Source organism: Astatotilapia calliptera, chromosome 5, assembly GCF_900246225.1.
Source record: "Astatotilapia calliptera chromosome 5, fAstCal1.2, whole genome shotgun sequence".
Lineage (NCBI taxonomy): Eukaryota > Metazoa > Chordata > Actinopteri > Cichliformes > Cichlidae > Astatotilapia > Astatotilapia calliptera.
The window spans coordinates 32,767,232-32,785,943 of record NC_039306.1 but is presented as its reverse complement, the minus strand read 5'-3'; the positions used below and the strand labels follow the sequence as shown (position 1 = coordinate 32,785,943).

Sequence of the window (18,712 nt, the reverse complement as noted above, 5' to 3'; positions counted from 1 at the left end):
TCAAGGCAAAGACTTGAATATTCACATAAGTCAAAAGAGACATGTACAGTGTGAAGGTACCGCACAGGTCTTATGTACAAGCTTCACACACACAAAACTGAAGTGTGTACTTTGTGCCTACATTTTCGTCAGCTTTTATTCTGAAGTTGTTTTTTCCGGAAGTCTAACCTCGAGCGTCGCCTAGGCCTGTGTGTAGCTCCAAACAAGTTGTGTTTAACTTGTTCTGCCCAATATTTTCAGGCATGCCTCGGGTCTATGTTGGCAAACTTAGCTACCATGTTCGAGAGAAAGATATTCAAAGGTTTTTTAGTGGCTATGGCAAATTATTAGAGATCGACCTGAAAAATGGGTAAGACCGTCTCATCTTTCTTAGCTGCTAGCTAGTGAGCTAGCTTGATGTTATTTTAATGTTAACCCCGAGAGTTGATGCCCTAGTAGGGACAGTGTGCGGTGCTAACCGCGCTAATGTCAGCTAAAAGTTGAATTTGCGGTACAGTGTCCTGTCTTTTGTCATTTAAGTTTTACAAAGCTCTGCTTTTGGTACTTTTAGCTAATTTTTCTTCGCTAACATTACACTAGCTGCTTGGGAAACGCTACAGGGTCAATCATCAGTTTAAATGAGAATTTGTCAGTGAGCGCAAACAAGGGGACTATCAGCTGGCTGCCAGCTGGTTGTATTCTGGTTATATGCCTACAAAACAGAAAGGCTGCTGAGCACAAATATAATAGTTAAGTGTAAGTTTTAGATAATTGCTGTATTAGAGAAATAGATTGCATATAATTACCAAATCAGATCAGATAGAGTCAGAGTCTATGATAAACTTTACAGAAATATTCCTAGATTAATTGCCATAGCTTCCCAAATCCCTTTATTCCCTTGCTTGTAAAGTTTGACAGGAGCACCAGGATTTTTAAATTGGAAAGCAGTTCTCTTAGCCGCTGATTAAAAGTTTACCATATTAGACAGTCTTTAGAGTTAATTATGAATCATTTGCATTAATTGGTAATGATATTAATGGATAGTGTTTGCCATTGTTTTGACTCCTGCACACTGATTCTTAGGTACGGCTTTGTCGAGTTTGAGGACATGCGAGATGCTGATGATGCTGTGTATGAGCTGAATGGAAAGGAACTTTGTGGAGAGCGGGTCGTTATCGAGCATGCCCGTGGACCCAGGAGAGACGGATATGGCTATGGGGGACGTAGTAAGTTGAACACGTCTGATTGAGAGCAAAGCATGATTGTCATACAGACGTGGGGTTCTTACACGTTTGTGCTAACTAACGTGAGCTACACTTGCACTGACTCTTGAAGCAAAGAATTAAATGAGTTTCACTGAAGCTGCCTGTACACATGTGACATGCCCTGCCATACACATTGCTAATTTACACGTCTATTCCCATTAGCACTCAAATCCATTGTGCCTTTGTGTAAAAAGAACTGTATTAAAATCCAATGAGTAACAGTGATTAAAGAAAAGGTAAGACTTGTGAAGCTACGATGTATTCAATTTGAAGTCGACATTAACACAGTGCTTGATGTTTCAATTTGAAAGAGTCCACTGCGGGCTGGGTCCGAGTCCAATGAGGGTAACGATGACTGCCTGACCTGTTTGGCCTGGGTTTTCTCCCTTGAAATGTGTGTGTGACCTTTGCCCTTTGACCATTGGTTGACATAACCGGAAGCCGTGATGACAGCACCCTTTTCCAATAGACCAGGGTGATGGTGAGGAATCCTGTTGGTTTTACTGACGCAAGACATGTCGCAGAGGATCGAGCCAACACGCGTTTGAGCCTGTGAATTGGCTCCCTGTACTCTGTAGTAAAAGAGTTTGGTAGGTTTCATGTTTGTGTCATTGAGTTTCAAGTGGATAGAGTTCAGAACAAGGCATATTTTATTGTACAGTAAGACTAGAAAATAAGAAATTTAGAAAGAGCCTTACCTTATATTTAAACTGTAGACTCTAAAACAGCTTCAACAGCAAGAATCAAGCATCACATTATTCCCAGTATATAAAAAGAAAAAAAGAGGCGTTAGATGTGTCTTATAAGGACAGAATAAAAAATCCTTTTTTTTTGTATATTTAGGCAAATCTGTAGCTGTTTAATAAATACAACTAAAGGAGAAGAACTGCTGTGTAATTCTTAATAAAGTGGTTTTTATTCCTTGTCCACAGGGCATAGGGTGCTGCACATTTTCTCTGTTCTTTAAATGCTAAATTAAGCGATCCCTGTCTACATATAAAACAATCAATAGGACTCTGGGATTTATACTAAAAACCACTGGCATCTTTAATCCCCTTCACTTACACAATTAAGACAGGTTCACAGGTATTAGTTGATGGTATAATTAATAGTTGAAGGAGGTTTAAGAACAAAAACAAGAGAGGTTCAGTCTGCAGTGATCTAGTAAATCTTTTTAGGCCAGTTTGGTCCTTTTTTTGAGGTTTTCTGGCCTTGAATGAAATGTTAGTCTCTCTGTCTTTGTTGAAGGTGGAGGCTACAGCAGTTGGAATCGCACCGGCAGGGATAAGTACGGGCCACCTGTTCGCACTGAACACCGCCTCATTGTGGAGAACCTGTCCAGCAGGTGCAGCTGGCAGGACCTTAAGGTGAGACTTTGTATCTCCTGTCTCCTTTTCCTGACCACCTCTGCATGTCAGCAGAGGATGGCAGTTGCCCTTGCAAGAAAGAAAAATTAGCCTGGACCTAACCACCTACAGGATGAATCTGTTTTGAGATTTGATTGGCTGCTACACGAACAACCAAACTTCAGTTTCAAATCGATGTGCAACAAGCAAATTGCTTCCTGTGTGGGAACAGCTTAATAATGTCCAGTGGTAGATAGAGCTAACGTGCCACATGTCATCCACAACTAGCCACAGTCATTTTCAGAGTCATGTTTTTATTTGTGTCATAGGACTTTATGAGGCAGGCGGGTGAAGTAACCTATGCTGACGCTCATAAAGGACGGGCCAACGAGGGCGTCATCGAATTTCGTTCCCGTTCAGACATGAAACGAGCTCTGGAAAAACTGGACGGCACTGATATTAATGGAAGGAAGATTCGTCTGGTGGAAGACAAACCTCGCCGCCGACGCTCATATTCTGGCAGCAGATCCAGGTAAGTGAGGCTTATATTTTTTTCATGCTTATTGTTTGTTCACTTTTCTTATGTTTTATCTGTAATTGCTGTTCAGCATAATTAAGGATTATTTTAAACTTAACACGTAATGTTGGTGGTGAGCAGATTTCCACGTCCACTTTAAAGTTATTTTTACTTTCGAACCCACAGGTCTCGTAGCAGACGGCGCTCTCACAGCCGCAGAAGTAGAAGCTCGTCCAGGTCCCGCTCACGGTCAGTTACGTTTGAATGGCTTTGTCTCATGCTTTAAGCACATTTAGCTTTTTGTCTTTTCAGCAGCCGTTTTAATTTTAGTGGTTCCACTTTGACGAAGACGGCAAACCCATTTGTCATTTTCTTTTTTTTTTTTTTTTTTAATATTTTTATTGAGAGACAAGTGTACAGTAGTTTACAATGACAACACAATCTGTTCCCCTCACATATTTTTTAGTTTTTCTTACATGAACAGACACAATAACACACACACAGGCACACCTACACACACGCTTAAGTAAACAAACAAAACAAAACCTAATAAGAAACCCAAAACAAACACAAACCCCAAAAGGGGGGAAAAAAAAAAAAAAAAAAAAAAAAGGGGGGGGGGGGGGAAGAGACATGATATTAATCAGCTGGTAGAGCGTTTAATGACTTGCAATAGTCCACGAAGGGGCCCCAGATAGAATAAAATTCTTTGTATTTGCCCTTCGCCACAAGGCCTATCTTTTGCAATTTAAGAGATGACATCACATCTCTAAACCAAAAAGAAACTGAAGGTGGCTTTGAAGATTTCCAAAGGAGTAAGATGCAACGTCTAGCCAAAAGTGATGTAAAGGCTAATATTTTGAAGTGTGTAGGGTCGGTTAGACCAGTGTTGACTGGAAGCCCAAAAACAGCTAGAAAAGGGTCCATGCAGATTTGGGTCCCAAGAGCTTTGGAAAGAATAACTGAATACTGACTCCAGAAGCCATGGAGTCTTGGGCACAGAAAGAACATATGGCCTAGGTCACATGGGGTGGCATGACATCTCTCACACTGATCCATCACTTGTGGGTAAATCTCAGACAGACGAGACTTTGAATAGTAAACCCTGTACAACACCTTGAACTGGATGAGTTGTAACCTGGCACAGGACGTACTATAACGGACATTGGATACTGCTTTCTCCCATTGCTGATCCGAAAAAATTATTCCTAACTCCTGCTCCCAAGCCCTCCTAATTTTAGCAACGGAATGGACATTTAAATCCATAAGTTGTTTACATATTAAAGATATAATTGACTTCTTATTGGGTTTAAGGGATAAGAATTCCTCCCATGGTTGGACATTTGGGAGAAGAGGGTAGGAGGGGAAGAGAGCAGAAGTGCAATGCCGTGCCTGAAAATAACGGAATAGATTGGTAGCCGGAAGATTTGTTTCTGAACACAGGTCTAAAAAAGTTAAGAAAGTGCCATCTTTATAGAGATCCTTAAATGTATTAATACCATGACGCTTCCACTGTACATAGGTACCATCAATGAGGCCAGGAGTAAACAGATGGTTCTGCGTGATGGGCATGTGTACTGATGCAGAGATGTACTTAAAATGACTCCTGAATTGTGACCAGACCCTTAGGCTAGACTGTACCACGGGATTTTGGGTGAAATGAGAAGGCTTAAGTGGTAGTGGAGAGAATAATAAAGCTTCTAAGGATGAGAAAGTGCACGACAGGCGTTCCAGTTTGCACCACAGCAGGTCTTGAGATTCAAGCCAATGGGTCAATTTGTGAACATGAGAGGACCAATAGTAAAATAAAAAGTTAGGCAAGGCAAGACCACCATCAAATGTCAGTCTCTGTAATAATGATTTCCTCACCCTGGGGTGTTTCCCTCCCCACAAAAACGATGTAACTAGCTGGTCTAACTTTTTGAAAAAAGCTTTAGGTAAAAATATAGGAATACTCTGAAACAGAAATAACAATCGAGGCAAAATGTTCATCTTTACAGCATTGATCCGACCAATTAGGGACAAAGGTAGCGATTTCCATCTCTGAAAATCTGATTGAATTTGAGTCATTAAAGGGGAGAAATTGGAAGAGTATAGAGAAGACAAAGTACGAGTCATGTTAACTCCCAAATATTTAAAGCCAGCAGGGCTAAGTCTAAAAGGAATGTCAGATTGTTTAAGTGTAAGACTTAAAGAATTTATGGGGAAACATTCACTTTTAAGAAGATTTATTTTGTAACCTGACAGAGAGCCGAACTTATTTAGTAGAGACACAATCGATGGTATGCTAGATAAGGGATCAGAAACATATAGAAGCAGGTCATCTGCATATAAAGACAATTTTACGTCAAGGCCTGACCGGGAAATACCACGAAAATGAGGAAGGGCCTTCAAAGCTACAGATAGGGGTTCAATTACAATAGCAAAAAGTAGGGGGGACAGGGGGCAACCCTGTCTCGTCCCGCGTGACAATGAGAAGTAGCCAGAGGAAACACCATTTGTATAGACACTGGCTTGGGGTGCCCTGTACAACAGTCGAATCCATGAAATGAATCTGTCCTTGAAACCAAATCTTTGCAAGACCGCAAAGAGAAAGCTCCACTCTACACGATCGAAAGCTTTCTCAGCATCAAGTGAGATAACTACTTCTGGATTAGTGGTTGAGTGTTGGGAAAGAATGACATTCAAAAGCGTGCGGACATTAAAGAACAGCTGGCGGCCTTTAATAAAGCCATTCTGTTCATCTGAAATAATAGTAGGAAGAACCTTTTCAAGGCGAATTGCTAAAATTTTAGCCAAGACTTTAACATCAACATTCAGCAGTGAAATAGGCCTATACGAGGTGCAAGACGTAGGATCCTTACCCTTCTTTAAGAGAACAGTAATTAGTGCTTGAGACAATGTAGGGGGCAATAGACCACGTTCAAAAGATTCATTATACACTGAAAGAAGTAGTGGGGCTAACTTGTCTATAAAAGTTTTTAAAAATTCAACTGAAAACCCGTCAGGTCCTGGTGCCTTACCATTGTGCATGGTCTTGATTGCATGCACAATTTCATCCAGCCTAAGAGGGGCATCTAATTGTTCAGCTATAACAGGATCGACAGTGGGCATTGTAAGACCGTTAAAAAAAGAATCCATCTCTGAGGCGTCAGCAGCAGATTCAGATTCATATAGGGAGGAATAGTACGTCTTAAACACCTCGTTTACTTCCTTTGAATCAGAGACCGAGTTGCCTGCCGCATCTTTAATCTGGGAAATTAATCGAGACGAGGCCTGACGTTTTAACTGATGGGCCAAAAGCCTTCTGGGCTTATCACCATATTCATAATAAGTCGCACGCGCACGAAGTAAAAGACGTTCAGCATCTGCCGTAGAAAGTAAATCAAATTCAGTCTGCAAGTCAAGTCGTCTTTTATGCAAATCGGGAGTGGGACTGTCAACAACCTGTCTATCTATGTCACAAATTTGTGTAGTCAAAGTTTGAAGTTTGGCTTTGTGGCTTTTAGTGGAATGGGCAGAGAAAGAAATTATTTGCCCACGCACATATGCCTTAAGAGATTCCCAAAGCAATGACCTCGTAACAGTATTGCTGTCGTTAAACACCATAAATTCATCAATTGCGGATTTGATAAAGGTAACAAACCCCTCATCCGAAAGCAACAAAGAGTTAAATCTCCAGGGTGAGGAAAAAGAGGACTGGGCTATGAGCTTGATGTCAACGCTAAGTGGTGCGTGATCGGAAATGACAATAGGATGATATGTAGATGACAGTACTTTTGGAATAAGGGAACCGTCCACAAAAAAATAATCAATCCGCGAAAAGGACTGATGTACCTGAGAAAAGAAAGAGTACGCTCTGGCAGTAGGGTTAGAAAACCTCCAGGGATCTACAAAACCATTCTGAGACATAAACTCAGAAATAGACTTGGACATAGAGGATTGGGTCAGGGTCCGAGGATTCGAACGATCTAAGGCAGGATCAATAACACAGTTTAGGTCACCACCCAATATCAAAAGATGAGTATCAAGGGAAGGGAGACTACTCAAAAGTGCATCTGTAAAACCTGGATTATCAAAATTTGGCGCATACACATTGACTAAGAGGACGGGTACATTGTACATGGTGCCTACAACAACCAAATACCTCCCGTTTTTGTCAGCTTTAATCTCAGAGGCTGTAAACTGTACCCTTCTGTTTATTAAGATCGCCACCCCCCTGGCTTTTGAATTAAACATTGAATGGAAAGTATGACCCACCCATGGGCACCTGAGCCTAAGATGATCCCGATCTCGCAAATGGGTCTCTTGCAAAAACATTACATCACTCTTTAAACGTTTAAGATGCGTAAATATTTTAGATCGTTTAATTGGGCTATTCATACCTTTGACATTCCAAGTTAAAAATCTAATACCACTATTGCCTAAGGACTGACCTGAAGTGCTGATCATTGCAGAAAGACAAAAGAGAAAATACTTATTTCTTCACCCCCAAAGAAAGAACAAGTGGGAAAAACACACTCACACAAACACACAACGCAAACCCACAACAACAAAAGTACAGCTTCAGAATAAAAATAATAATAACACGTCAAACACACCCACCCGCCTCCCCACTGCACAGCAAAAGCCCCCATCCCCAAACGACGGAGACGGCAGTGCACGCTCCCACCCGGAGCAATCTGAACAAAAACGCTCCCGACTACGAAACGAACCGTGTCAAACCAAAGCTCCAACAGAGTCTTTTCTCAATAGATTAAAAGGCACAAATAAAATAAAAATAACCCAATTATATTTTACTATTAGACAGGTAAAACAAAACAAGTGTTTGGCAGAGTAACAAACTTAGCTTACCACAATGATGTTTGGATTTGGATCATGCGCTATTTCAAACAAACAAACATTGTCCCGCTATATTTTTTATCGCGTGGTTATTGTCTTAATATATTCCTTGGCCTCATCTGGCGAGACGAAGTCGCGCTGCATTCCTTGATAAGTGATCCGCAGTCTTGCCGGATAGAGGATCCCAAATCGGACTCCCTGGATGCCGCGAAGCTCGCGACGGACCTCATTGAAAGCCGCACGGGCCCGCGCTGTCTTAGCGGTGTAGTCGGGGAACACAGAAATGGTCATATTATTTATCTGCACTCTCTGCAGCTCCCTGGCCTTCTGGAGAATCCTAGCACAGTCCGCGTAATAGTGCAGCTTCACAACCACAGCACGGGGACGTTCACCGGTGTTAGGTTTGGGGGCCAAAGTTCGGTGGGCTCTGTCTACAAGCGGCTCCTTCCCAAGCTGAAATGCCTCCATCAACAGCACGGACACATCTGTAGCGGACAGGACGTTCTCCTCTGGCACACCAACAATGCGTATATTATTGTGGCGAGACCTGGACTCCAAATCCTCGCATTTATTCTCCAATTTGGCCAACTCCTTTGACATCGCATCAACTTTGGCTTGGAGGTGGACAATATCATCTGTACATGTGGAGAGAGACTGCTCCATCCCCGTAACCGTGCTCCTGAGGCCAGCGAATTCCTGCCGCATGGTAGTTATATCTGAGGAAAGATCCGTTTTTAGTTGCTGTATGTCGGACCTGATAGACGTGAGATTCTCCGCAAACGCTGTCGTCAGTTCCTTTTTAAACAGTGATGAAATTTCTTCACGAAGTTCAGAGAGGAGTTCAGCCTTCGTGAATTTTTCCGTATCGACGAGCGGCGTGTCGGGTGACCCAGGCCGTGGCGAAGTTTTACCACGAGGCGGGGATGCAGTGTTAGCAGCAGGCCGCAAGTTCGGCTGAGAGGTGCTTGCGCTCTTATTAACCTTACGCGACATTGTAAACACAAAAGGCAAAAACAGTCTTGTCTCGGAACTAAACAAAAAGAAAAAACCCATCAAAAAGTGCCTGGAAATGCTAGATAATAACTAGACTCTGAAGGAGCTACGCTCGGTGCGACCTACGCCATAGTCACATAAACCGGAAGTCACCCCATTTGTCATTTTCATGTGGACTGCTTCTTCATCTGTTCAGTTTTTTAAACTTTTCAGCAGCAGGAAGTCATGTTTTTGTCATGTTATTAAGGAAATATGGTGTCAGAGAAAGCCAAAGTACCCAGTTACTGTGATTGTTTACTACATCTCAGTCCTGAAACCTGGTAGTTGATGGTGTGCAGGGACCAGACCAAGTTGGTGATGAATTATTCCTCTCCCTCTCTCTCTCTCTCTCTGTGTGTGTGTGTGTGTGTGTGTGTGTGTGTGTGTGTGTGTGTGTGTGTGTGTGTGTGTGTGTGTGTGTGTGTGTGTGTGTGTGTGTGTGTGTGTGTGTGTGTGTGTGTGTGTGTGTGTGTGTGTGTGTGTGTGTTGCAGGTCTCGGTCACGCAGCAAAGGGCGATCTCGCTCCAGGTCAGAGGGGAAGTCGCATTCCAGATCCAAGAGGAACTCCCGTTCTAAATCTCCAGAGAAGTCTCGCACTCGCAAATCTCACAGTCCCTCCAAGAGCAGCACTCGGAAGTCTCGCTCCAAGAGCTCATCCAAAGTCAAAGCCACGCGCAAATCCCGGAGTCGTTCCAAGGAGAAGTCGTCCAGTAAGAAGTCACGAAGCCGATCAAGGTCCCGTTCAGAGAGTAGGGGAGAGAAACATACCTCCAAATCACCCCCGAGCAAGGAGGCATCCAAGTCCCCTGCCAAGCACTCCGCCTCCCGCTCCAAGTCTCGCTCTCGATCCAGATCGGCCTCGCAGGATTGATTGGATCTCTGACGATCTCAGGCCTGTCTGAGGTGTTTACAGAAGCAGAAAGGTTTCAATCTTCTGGCACAAACTGGGAGGCTGTGGAATCTATAAATCTGTCTTTTCTTGACAGTCTTTTTTTTTTTTTTTTTTTTTTTGTTTCTTCGTTTGTATTTTCTGTTAAATTAAATAGTTATTAGATGAAACTCTTTACGTGACAGTATTTCTCTCTTTAGTGAAGTCCAAATGTACAATTTGAGTCGAACCGCTGACAGCAGCAGCGAAAGTTGCTTCATATTTTTTCAGTCCCAACTAATACTTTTGTAATGAATACATTTGCATGGTTTGTGATGGTTGTTTTTTTTTAGCTGTTTGCCTTTTAAAGTCCCCAGTCCTTTTTAAACAGTCTACATCATTTATTTGTAATGTTATATTGTAATAAAATAACAGAATAAAAAGAACAAGGTCTGCTGTTTTTTGTTAATGTTTAACAATATTTATTTAATTTTTTTTTTTATTTACTAATATTCATTCATTTGAAGCTAGTTTGTAAAAAAAAAAAAAAAGAGAGAAATCCTCACAGATAAATCTGTCTCTTGTTTTACCACGAATAAGGCACCTGGAGTCTACCTCCAAATCTGCTAGAGGCTATCACATAGCAATAAGCAACTGCTTTATAAAATGAACTTTTATATAGCACTTTTCTACTCATGCACTCAAAGCACTTTATACAACATGCGTCATTCACACACATTCATACAAGCACCCTTCCTACATCTAAGGGCTTTCTATCTAACGTTTTCCTTCTCTAACTTTCTTTCCCACATTCAACTTCTGTTCAGTATTGTGCCCAAGGATACTTTGGGATACAGACTGGAGCAGCCAGGGATGGAACTGCCAACATTTCCATCAGTAGATGATTTGTATGAAATGTATTCATTACTTAGGGGCGAATGTGACTCACCTCATAGGCCACAACCACCCAGTAACACAGTTGTTCCCAAAGTGTGTGTGTGTGGGGGGGCTCCCACACAAACGCAAAGCAGAAGATGAAGTAACGCCAAATATGTTTCCAAGCCAAAGACTAGAAAATATGATGAAGACTATCTTGTCTTTGGCTTCACCTGCACAACAGTGATGCCAAGGTAAGTATCCACGGCAGAATTTGTTTCCCCAGCGTCGGGAGCACGCTCTGGGCTTTCCAAATCATGGACAAACAGCACCCCACATTCTTGATTTTTAGTTCATAAACACTTCTTATAATGACTAACTACTCCTGAAATTTTGGAGATGTTAGCTCTTTATACAGTAAAGTTACAGTGGGATACAAATAATATCAGGCTGATCCTGCTACAGTTTGTTCCCCCTGTCCAAGTCACGAACAGACAGTATCCCACAGTTGTGTGATGTTCGTACGTCAGATTTTCATCACAAACTTGAGGAACCATCCTTTAAACAGCAGCCATTTGGACTCTATGAACAATCTAATCCTCTCCCTTTACCCTGACCTGGTTACGGGGTCCAAGGAGTTTCCTCACATTGCAGTCAGGGGATTGTTTCACTCAGTGCAGCTGATGACACCTTTTTTTTACCCCTGTGCAGCAGAGTCCGAGGGGGAACACCACTCCATCTCCTCCTACAGACTCACCAGCTGGCCTCCAGGGTCCCACACACATTCTCAGATCCTGACTCCAGTTCTTCCAGAAAAGGCAGATATTTTTGTGCTGAAGGCAGACTGGAGGAACAGATATCATAACTACGATCGTGGCTCAAGAGTTGGGAGTTCGCCTTGTAATCGGAAGGTTGCCGGTTCGAGCCCCGGCTTGGACAGTCTCGGTCGTTGCGTCCTTGGGCAAGACACTTCACCCGTTGCCTACTGGTGGTGGTCAGAGGGCCCGGTGGCGCCAGTGTCCGGCAGCCTCGCCTCTGTCAGTGCGCCCCAGGGTGGCTGTGGCTACAATGTAGCTTGCCATCACCAGTGTGTGAATGGGTGGATGACTGGATATGTAAAGCGCTTTGGGGTCCTTAGGGACTAGAAAAGCGCTATATAAATACAGGCCATTTACCATAACTAAAAAAATATATTTTTTGGAATGAGTGTGAGCCTCTTTTACAACTTTACTTATATACTTCAAATGTAAGAGTTGCTGGCACATCTGGTGAAGGTCCCCACACCTCATCTGAACCACAGACCTTTAGTTCCTGTCATACTTGGTTGGTTATTGGGATCAGCCGCACTAGTGTATGCACCGTGATGGCACTAATAGACAGGGATGAAATAATACCTTTAAAGTTTTGACTTGTTTGTAAGTTTTTCTGTTTATAAAAACCATCGTTAAACCACAGAACATTCCTTTAACTTTATCTAGCACTTCAAAGTGCAAATATTTTGACCTTGGAGTGATGCTTACTGAACAAACGCGCTGAAAAGCTGTTTTAACCGTACGTTGCTTTGACACAATGCTCTGCGCTATCCAGTTGCTATGCTGTTAGCGCCCTTGGTTACCATTATTTCCCATAATGCACCGCTTCTAAGAGCGCTTTGAGGTAATTAACATTTAATAATGTAAACCTGGGCTTTAACATAAGGGGAAAACAGAGTGCTACAGTTGACAGGTTACCATAGCAGTCTTTAGTGAAACGAAGCGAAAACACCTCGCTATTAGCTTCACGGCTAACCATAATGTTAGCGAGCTTCTTGGCTGTTTTTTGCTAACACCATTTTAGCACACGACGGTGGATGCAAACCCAAAACTATGCTAATTACAGCTGGCGAATAGCAGCCCTGGACTAATGGTAAAGTCTGACTTGGGCTTTTAACGTCTTTTAGGTGTGTGGATGATAAGAGCACTAACTTTGGTGACTGAAGCTGGTAAATAATGGAGAAGGAACAGTGCAACAGCGTGGTCTTCAATGCTTCAAAAAGAGAGCTTTTTACTACGAACAATGGCTACAAATCCATGCAGAAGAGACTAAAAGCTCAGTGGAAAATCCAAAGGTAAGGTGTTTGGGGACGATTAAATACAAGAGAGAAATAGTACCAAGTCCTCTAGTTATCAGCTAAGACATGCTCTTAAATGTAAATGTGATACAGTGGACCTGGTAACAAAGCAAGCATATAGACATAGGAGGCTAGAATATTCGTCTCTGTAAGTAAGTATAGTAAAGTAAAATAATAAAATGGGACGTATTGGTAATAATCTTAATAAAGCACTTTAGTATGTTTACTGAGTTATATTTTACTTTGTCATTTTTCTCAAGCTTAACCAACATTTTCGCATAGTTCTGCAGCAATTTCAAAACCTCAAATGCAAAATCTGTGCTGTCTCCTGTAGCATAAAAGAAGAGCTGTCCTTGGATAAGCTGAAGAGTGTCAAGTTGTGGATAACTGCAGGTCCAAGGGAGAGGTTCACAGGGTCAGAGGTGATGTATGGGCGAAAAGATGTTATTTGAAGGCTAATTTCCAAGCAGCCTAAAATTCTACAAGGCTTAGGGCCACCCAAAATATTTAAGCTTCTTTCATTTGTTCAACCGCAAACACATTTTCACATTAGTTATTTCCTTTTATTTCAGATGGAGGCGCTGAAAGTCTACCTGGATGGAGGAGGGAATATCTTGGTCATGCTCGGTGAAGGAGGAGAAATGAAGTATGACACAAACATCAATTTTCTCCTGGAGGACTTCGGAGTAATGGTCAACAATGGTGCGTATTGAAACCTTGTTGGGAAAACAGCTATGCAAACATTGCCCATGCTGTTTTTAAAATGCTTTGTATTTGTTTTCATCTTGTTCATCCAAGATGCTGTGGTGAGGAATGTGTACTACAAATACTTCCATCCTAAGGAGGCGCTTGTGTCCAATGGTGTACTGAACAGGTTCACCAGTGTTTTTCTCTTTTTATGTATATTTCACAGAGTCTCAGATTGTTCTAGCCTAAATTTATGCTGGCATAATCTAAGATTTATCTAATTTCATCTGTATGCTGATACATGCCAAACTATCAATTCAGTTGCCTGTTTCCTCTGCAGGGAGATCAGCCGTGCTGCTGGAAAAGTGGTCACGGGAATCATTGAAGATGAAAATGTTGGAAACAATGCACAGTGAGTCTCAATCTTGTACACCTCCATCTTCTGTATTAAAGAGAAAGACTTCACATTTGAGCTGTTGTCTTTCTTTGTGCAGGGCGCTCACATTTGTGTACCCATACGGTGCCACACTGACCGTGATGAAGCCGGCCGTGGCTGTTCTTTCAACGGGCTCCGTCTGCTTCCCCCTCAACAGGCCTGTCGTGGCTTTCTATCATGGCAAGGTCAGAGGCACAGTGTAGTAACAACTTTGTTTTTCTAACCATATGGTCAGAAATGTGGTAAGATGGAGATTACTTTTTTTTAAATGTAGAATTCTGGCAAACTGGCTGTCTTGGGTTCCTGCCACATGTTCAGTGATCAATACATAGACAAAGAGGAGAACAGTAAAATCATGGTAAGTCCACTTTTTTTGTGTAATTTATTAGGTAAAGGTAAAAGCATGATCTTTCTAGAATAAAGCTCCTTTAAATGAAACTTTTTCTTTTATCACAGGACGTTGTGCTTCAGTGGCTCATGACCGATAACATTCAGCTGAATCAGATTGATGCCGAAGACCCAGAGGTGAGGAAGAAGAGTGCATGGCAGAATGGCTTTCCTAGCCATTCCTATTCTTAGTTAGCGTATTGTCTGTCTTGTCTTAATGTTGGTTTATAATGGAGCACTGTAACAAAAAAATAATTTCCCCCAGGGATCAATAAAGTATTCTGATTCTAATTGTGTTCTCTCCCTCTCTCTTTTTTTTTTTAATGAGCCAAGGTTCTTCTTTTCTTCTTGTCCTTTTTTTTGTCCCCCAGATCACAGATTACACGATGCTGCCAGACACTGGCTGTTTGTCTGAACAGCTCAGAGTGTGCTTACAAGAAGGAGACGAAAACCCACGGGACTTCACCTCTCTCTTTGATATGTCTTTGTTCAATCTGTCGACTGACACCTTACCCCAAGTCATCAGGTGAGAAATCGGTCACCCTCCCCTGAGTCCAAACGCTGTTGTTTCCCTTCGAAGCTAAAAACAGATCTTTGGTTTGCAGTGCTTACAAGCAGCTTAATGTGAAAGCTGAGCCGCTGCAGCTGATTGCACCGCAGTTTGAAACTCCTCTGCCTCAGCTTCAGCCTGCTGTGAGTTTTTTTTCCCCCTGGGGTTTTTCTGTACAAAGGATTTCACTGAAATCTTAAGATGACATTTTTGCTTAAAGTCCCACAAGTTTGAAGCTAAAAGTAGGTGCTGCCCTGTCTTTCAGGTCTTTCCGCCTGCCTTAAACGATTTGCCTCCACCCATGCTGGATCTGTTCGATCTAGACGAAACATTCTCGTCGGAGAAAGTGCGTTTGGCACAGCTCACCAATAAGTGTAAGTTCAGAATTGCTAATGGAGCATCCAAACATGCACTGCAGCCCTCTAGATATCATTTGATGGAGGCGTATGTGAGGACTTACATGTCCAGGGCAGTGAGATTCCACATTAAACTGACTTTCATTTGCTACTTATCACGTATAAGACTAATGATGTGTGATAAGCTAATGTGAGAAGCTTGGTGGTTATTTTCACAGCAGTTCAGTAGTCATCCTGTATCTCATATAGGTTGATCAGGTGTCCCTCTTTACGTGGGACTGCACAGCAGTTTCAGCTCTTGCATCACATATTAAGACTTAACCTATGTCTTATCTTTTAATTGGACCTAATTTTAAAAGATTAGATTAGATTAGATAAAACTTTATTAATCCCTCGGGTGGGTTCCTCTGGGAAATTCGGTTTCCAAAAGCACAGCACCGACAGAAGTTACAGAGTTACAGAATATTATACACACACACACACACACACACACACACACACACACACACACACACACACACACACACAAATACAGAGACAAATATAAATAAAATATACGAAGGGGATAAATAGAATAAATAGGAATAAAAAATAAAAATACAAGTGAATTGCACATTTCAAGTATTGAGGTCTATTGCACCGTTGACTATTAACAAAAGTATTACACAAAAGGTATTGCACAGTGAAGTGAAGAGGCACTACAGCTTAGTTGTTCCCCCCTCCTTTGTCCTCCTGTTTCCCCTCCCTCTCCCCTCCAGAGAGGAGTTAAACAGTCTGATGGCGTGTGGGACAAAGGAGTTTTTAAGTCTGTTAGTTCTTGTCTTGGGGAGAAGCAACCTGTCACTGAACAGACTCTTCTGTTCAACATATATATTATATATAAGACAGGACACTTCAAAAGTCAGCCAATTCCTCCACAGTTGTTATCTTTAGTGTCATGTGGCAACACAAAGCAGAGCAGCTACCTAACTCTACTTCCACAGTGTCCTCCCCTCACCCCATCTAATCGTGGCAGATGGCTGCCCCTCCGTGAGCCTGGTTCTGTTGGCTTCTTCCTGTTAAAAGGGAGTTTTTCCTTCCCGCTGTCACCAGTTGCTTGCTCATAGGGAGCATCTGATTGCTGGGGTTTTGTCTCTATTATTGTAGGGTATTTACAATAAAATATAGGGGACTGTGAATTGGCACTATATAAATAAAATTTAATCGAATTATTGAATGTCTGAAGAATGTTGTCATAATTCTCCTGCAGGTTAGCATTTCATGATATTTTTCTGTTTACTTAAAGTTTAAATTTACAAATCACCAAAAGTGAATGAAATGTTCATGGAATATGAATAAAAGTACTACAAATAACAGGAAATGCAGTGTTTTGTTTTTGTTTTTGTAAACAAGTCTAAAAAGGCCTGTTGATACCTCCCGTCAGGTAGGATGCAACTTTCAATCCTCCTGCTACTGATATTCTTTACATGTTAAATGTTTGCTCATGAGTCTAAATCTGATCATCCTAGTCCCACCTCTTGTACACTTTACCCAGACATCTCCCTTAAACTAAGTTTATTTCTGAACTTGCCGGTTTTGAAGCAGGCAGTTAATCGTACTCATCCTGATATTAAACTGGTTGTGTTCACAGGTACAGACGATGACCTTGAATTCTACGTCCGGAAATGTGGTGAAATTCTTGGAGTGACTTCTAAGTTGGATAAAGAGCAGAGGGATGCCAAGCACATCTTGGAACACATTTTCTTCCAGGTTGTAGAGTTCAAGAAACTAAATCAGGTGAGTGTGTTCATAACTACATCTTCCTGTATCTAAAGGCTTTGTCCAATAATGACTTTCCTCACTTTTGGCAGGAACACGATGTGGACCCGGAGGCCCGGTTCACTCCGCTGTGATTGGATTCAAGAAACCTGAACATTCGATACGTCCCTGTTGAAATTAGAAAGCTTATGAGCACACAGTTACAATGGAGGGACTGCGGTAACCACACTTTTCAGAACATGTACAGCTACATTTTATAACTTTGTATTGTCTTTCATTGTAAGAATATACCAGAGCAAATAAAGTTCTATACCCTTTATTTAACAGTGCTTTGAAAATATTTTTGTAGTTAAAACATTGATATGATTATTAAAAAGGCAAACTGTTCTGCATCAGTCCTCACATGGATCCCTTAAAAACAGAACATGATGTCAAACTACAGATTTGAGGGCGGGGCAGGGGGTAACTTGGACATAGTGTGTTAAGAGGCTGGGAGTACACATCACACTTGACATCTAACGTTTTTCCCTTGTAAAGTGTTAATTTTAGCCACATCAGGGCGAAACATCAGCTAGTGACTCTTGTTGAGAGGGTTTTGGACTCCACGTTTGCTCCAGAGTGCAGGACTCCACGTAGAATCTGGGGCTATTGCTCTCCGACTTGATCACAGACACGTCCCATGACATTTGCGAGGCGGTGAGATCGTTGTATGACTGATCAAAACAAGCTGGCTGCTTTGGCTTCTGAAGGAGCATATGGGGAGTGGAGGACTTCCCCAGTAACGGGACGGCCAGGTAGCAGCCGTCAGCTTCATGAGTGTTCATGGTGTTCACTGAAAACCCTGAATAGGGGGAGGCGGTGTCAGAGGACAGGCAGAGAGAGGCTCCAACAGACGGCCTGGTGTCCAATCCATCAGCTGTCGTGTCATTCAACACCCTCGATGTGGACAGTTGTTCCACTGACAGTGCAGACAGCAGACTCTGTTCCCCATAAAACTTCCTGTCAAGCTCTGATGGAGATGAGCACTCAAAGCTTTTCATATCTAAAAGGTAAAACATGTTGGACAGAATTCAGAAACAAATCACCTGATGAGGCAAATGAACACGTCTAATTCAGTCCAGTTTTCTTACCTTTGACCACAAACACTTTCTCCATTGTCTCCATGTTTAATCAGGGCTGCCTGAGCGCCAGCTGGCTTTTAAGCTGTTGGAGCTACTTGCTAATTGACCCAGCTGCAGATCATCAGTGGGAGAAGGAGGTGGACCTGTCAGCCCTGTACAGATTCAGGCCCTTTAATTTACTTGTGGTTTATTGAGCACTAATCTGTTAGGTTATATCTAAGGCTGTAATTTTAACAAAATCACTAAACTTTTTAAAAACTATTTATTTGTATGCTGTTTAAAAAAATCTTTTAGCATAAAAATAAAATTTTTATTAAAGAGCTCACACATACTGTTGGCCTAACCAATACAGAAACATAAAAAAATACTTTTTGAATACTAGTACTATCAATTTAAGGCAGCTGTGGCATAAACCTTACACTGGGTGGTGGTCTAATAAGCACTGTATTATTTAAAAGCTGTTCACAAACATACTATAGATTTTCTGGGAAGGAAATGGTAGAAAGTATATTTAGTTAAAAGTGTAAATATGAAAAAACAAACAAAAAAATAAATTAAAATGACTTCATAAGTAAAAATATT

The 18,712-nt window shown here is 41.8% G+C and overlaps 2 protein-coding genes across 3 annotated transcripts; both read left to right on the top strand.

Moving 5' to 3' along the window:
- The first annotated feature begins 87 nt into the window (after nucleotides 1–87).
- Nucleotides 88–9,967, top strand: srsf6b (serine and arginine rich splicing factor 6b). 2 transcript variants are annotated; one of them, XM_026168981.1, is made up of 6 exons: nucleotides 88–349; nucleotides 1,063–1,205; nucleotides 2,493–2,611; nucleotides 2,920–3,122; nucleotides 3,294–3,356; nucleotides 9,474–9,967. In XM_026168981.1, the coding sequence occupies exons 1-6, from the start codon at nucleotides 243–245 to the stop codon at nucleotides 9,850–9,852; spliced, it is 1,014 nt and encodes a 337-aa protein (XP_026024766.1). In that variant the 5' UTR covers nucleotides 88–242; the 3' UTR covers nucleotides 9,853–9,967. The 2 variants fall into 2 exon arrangements, with proteins under 2 accessions (XP_026024766.1, XP_026024765.1); XM_026168980.1 differs by having other exon boundaries at nucleotides 2,490–2,611.
- Nucleotides 9,968–12,321: 2,354 nt separating this feature from the next.
- ift52 (intraflagellar transport 52 homolog (Chlamydomonas)) lies at nucleotides 12,322–17,330 on the top strand. Its single transcript, XM_026168970.1, has 13 exons — nucleotides 12,322–12,832; nucleotides 13,170–13,257; nucleotides 13,408–13,537; nucleotides 13,634–13,709; nucleotides 13,863–13,934; nucleotides 14,017–14,143; nucleotides 14,233–14,316; nucleotides 14,415–14,483; nucleotides 14,717–14,871; nucleotides 14,951–15,038; nucleotides 15,161–15,269; nucleotides 16,882–17,027; nucleotides 17,102–17,330. The coding sequence occupies exons 1-13, from the start codon at nucleotides 12,714–12,716 to the stop codon at nucleotides 17,141–17,143; spliced, it is 1,305 nt and encodes a 434-aa protein (XP_026024755.1). The 5' UTR covers nucleotides 12,322–12,713; the 3' UTR covers nucleotides 17,144–17,330.
- Nucleotides 17,331–18,712: the final 1,382 nt, after the last annotated feature.

Excerpts from the sequence above, each read along its gene's own strand:
- srsf6b (XM_026168980.1), top strand. The coding sequence starts at position 243 with ATGCCTCGGGTCTATGTTGGCAAACTTAGCTACCATGTTCGAGAGAAA. Across the intron at positions 1,206-2,489 it reads ATATGGCTATGGGGGACGTA|AAGGTGGAGGCTACAGCAGT; the intron begins GTAAGTTGAACA and ends CTGTCTTTGTTG. Across the intron at positions 3,357-9,473 it reads TCGTCCAGGTCCCGCTCACG|GTCTCGGTCACGCAGCAAAG; the intron begins GTCAGTTACGTT and ends TGTGTGTTGCAG.
- ift52 (XM_026168970.1), top strand. The coding sequence starts at position 12,714 with ATGGAGAAGGAACAGTGCAACAGCGTGGTCTTCAATGCTTCAAAAAGA. Across the intron at positions 13,258-13,407 it reads AGAGGTTCACAGGGTCAGAG|ATGGAGGCGCTGAAAGTCTA; the intron begins GTGATGTATGGG and ends CTTTTATTTCAG. Across the intron at positions 15,270-16,881 it reads GGCACAGCTCACCAATAAGT|GTACAGACGATGACCTTGAA; the intron begins GTAAGTTCAGAA and ends TTGTGTTCACAG.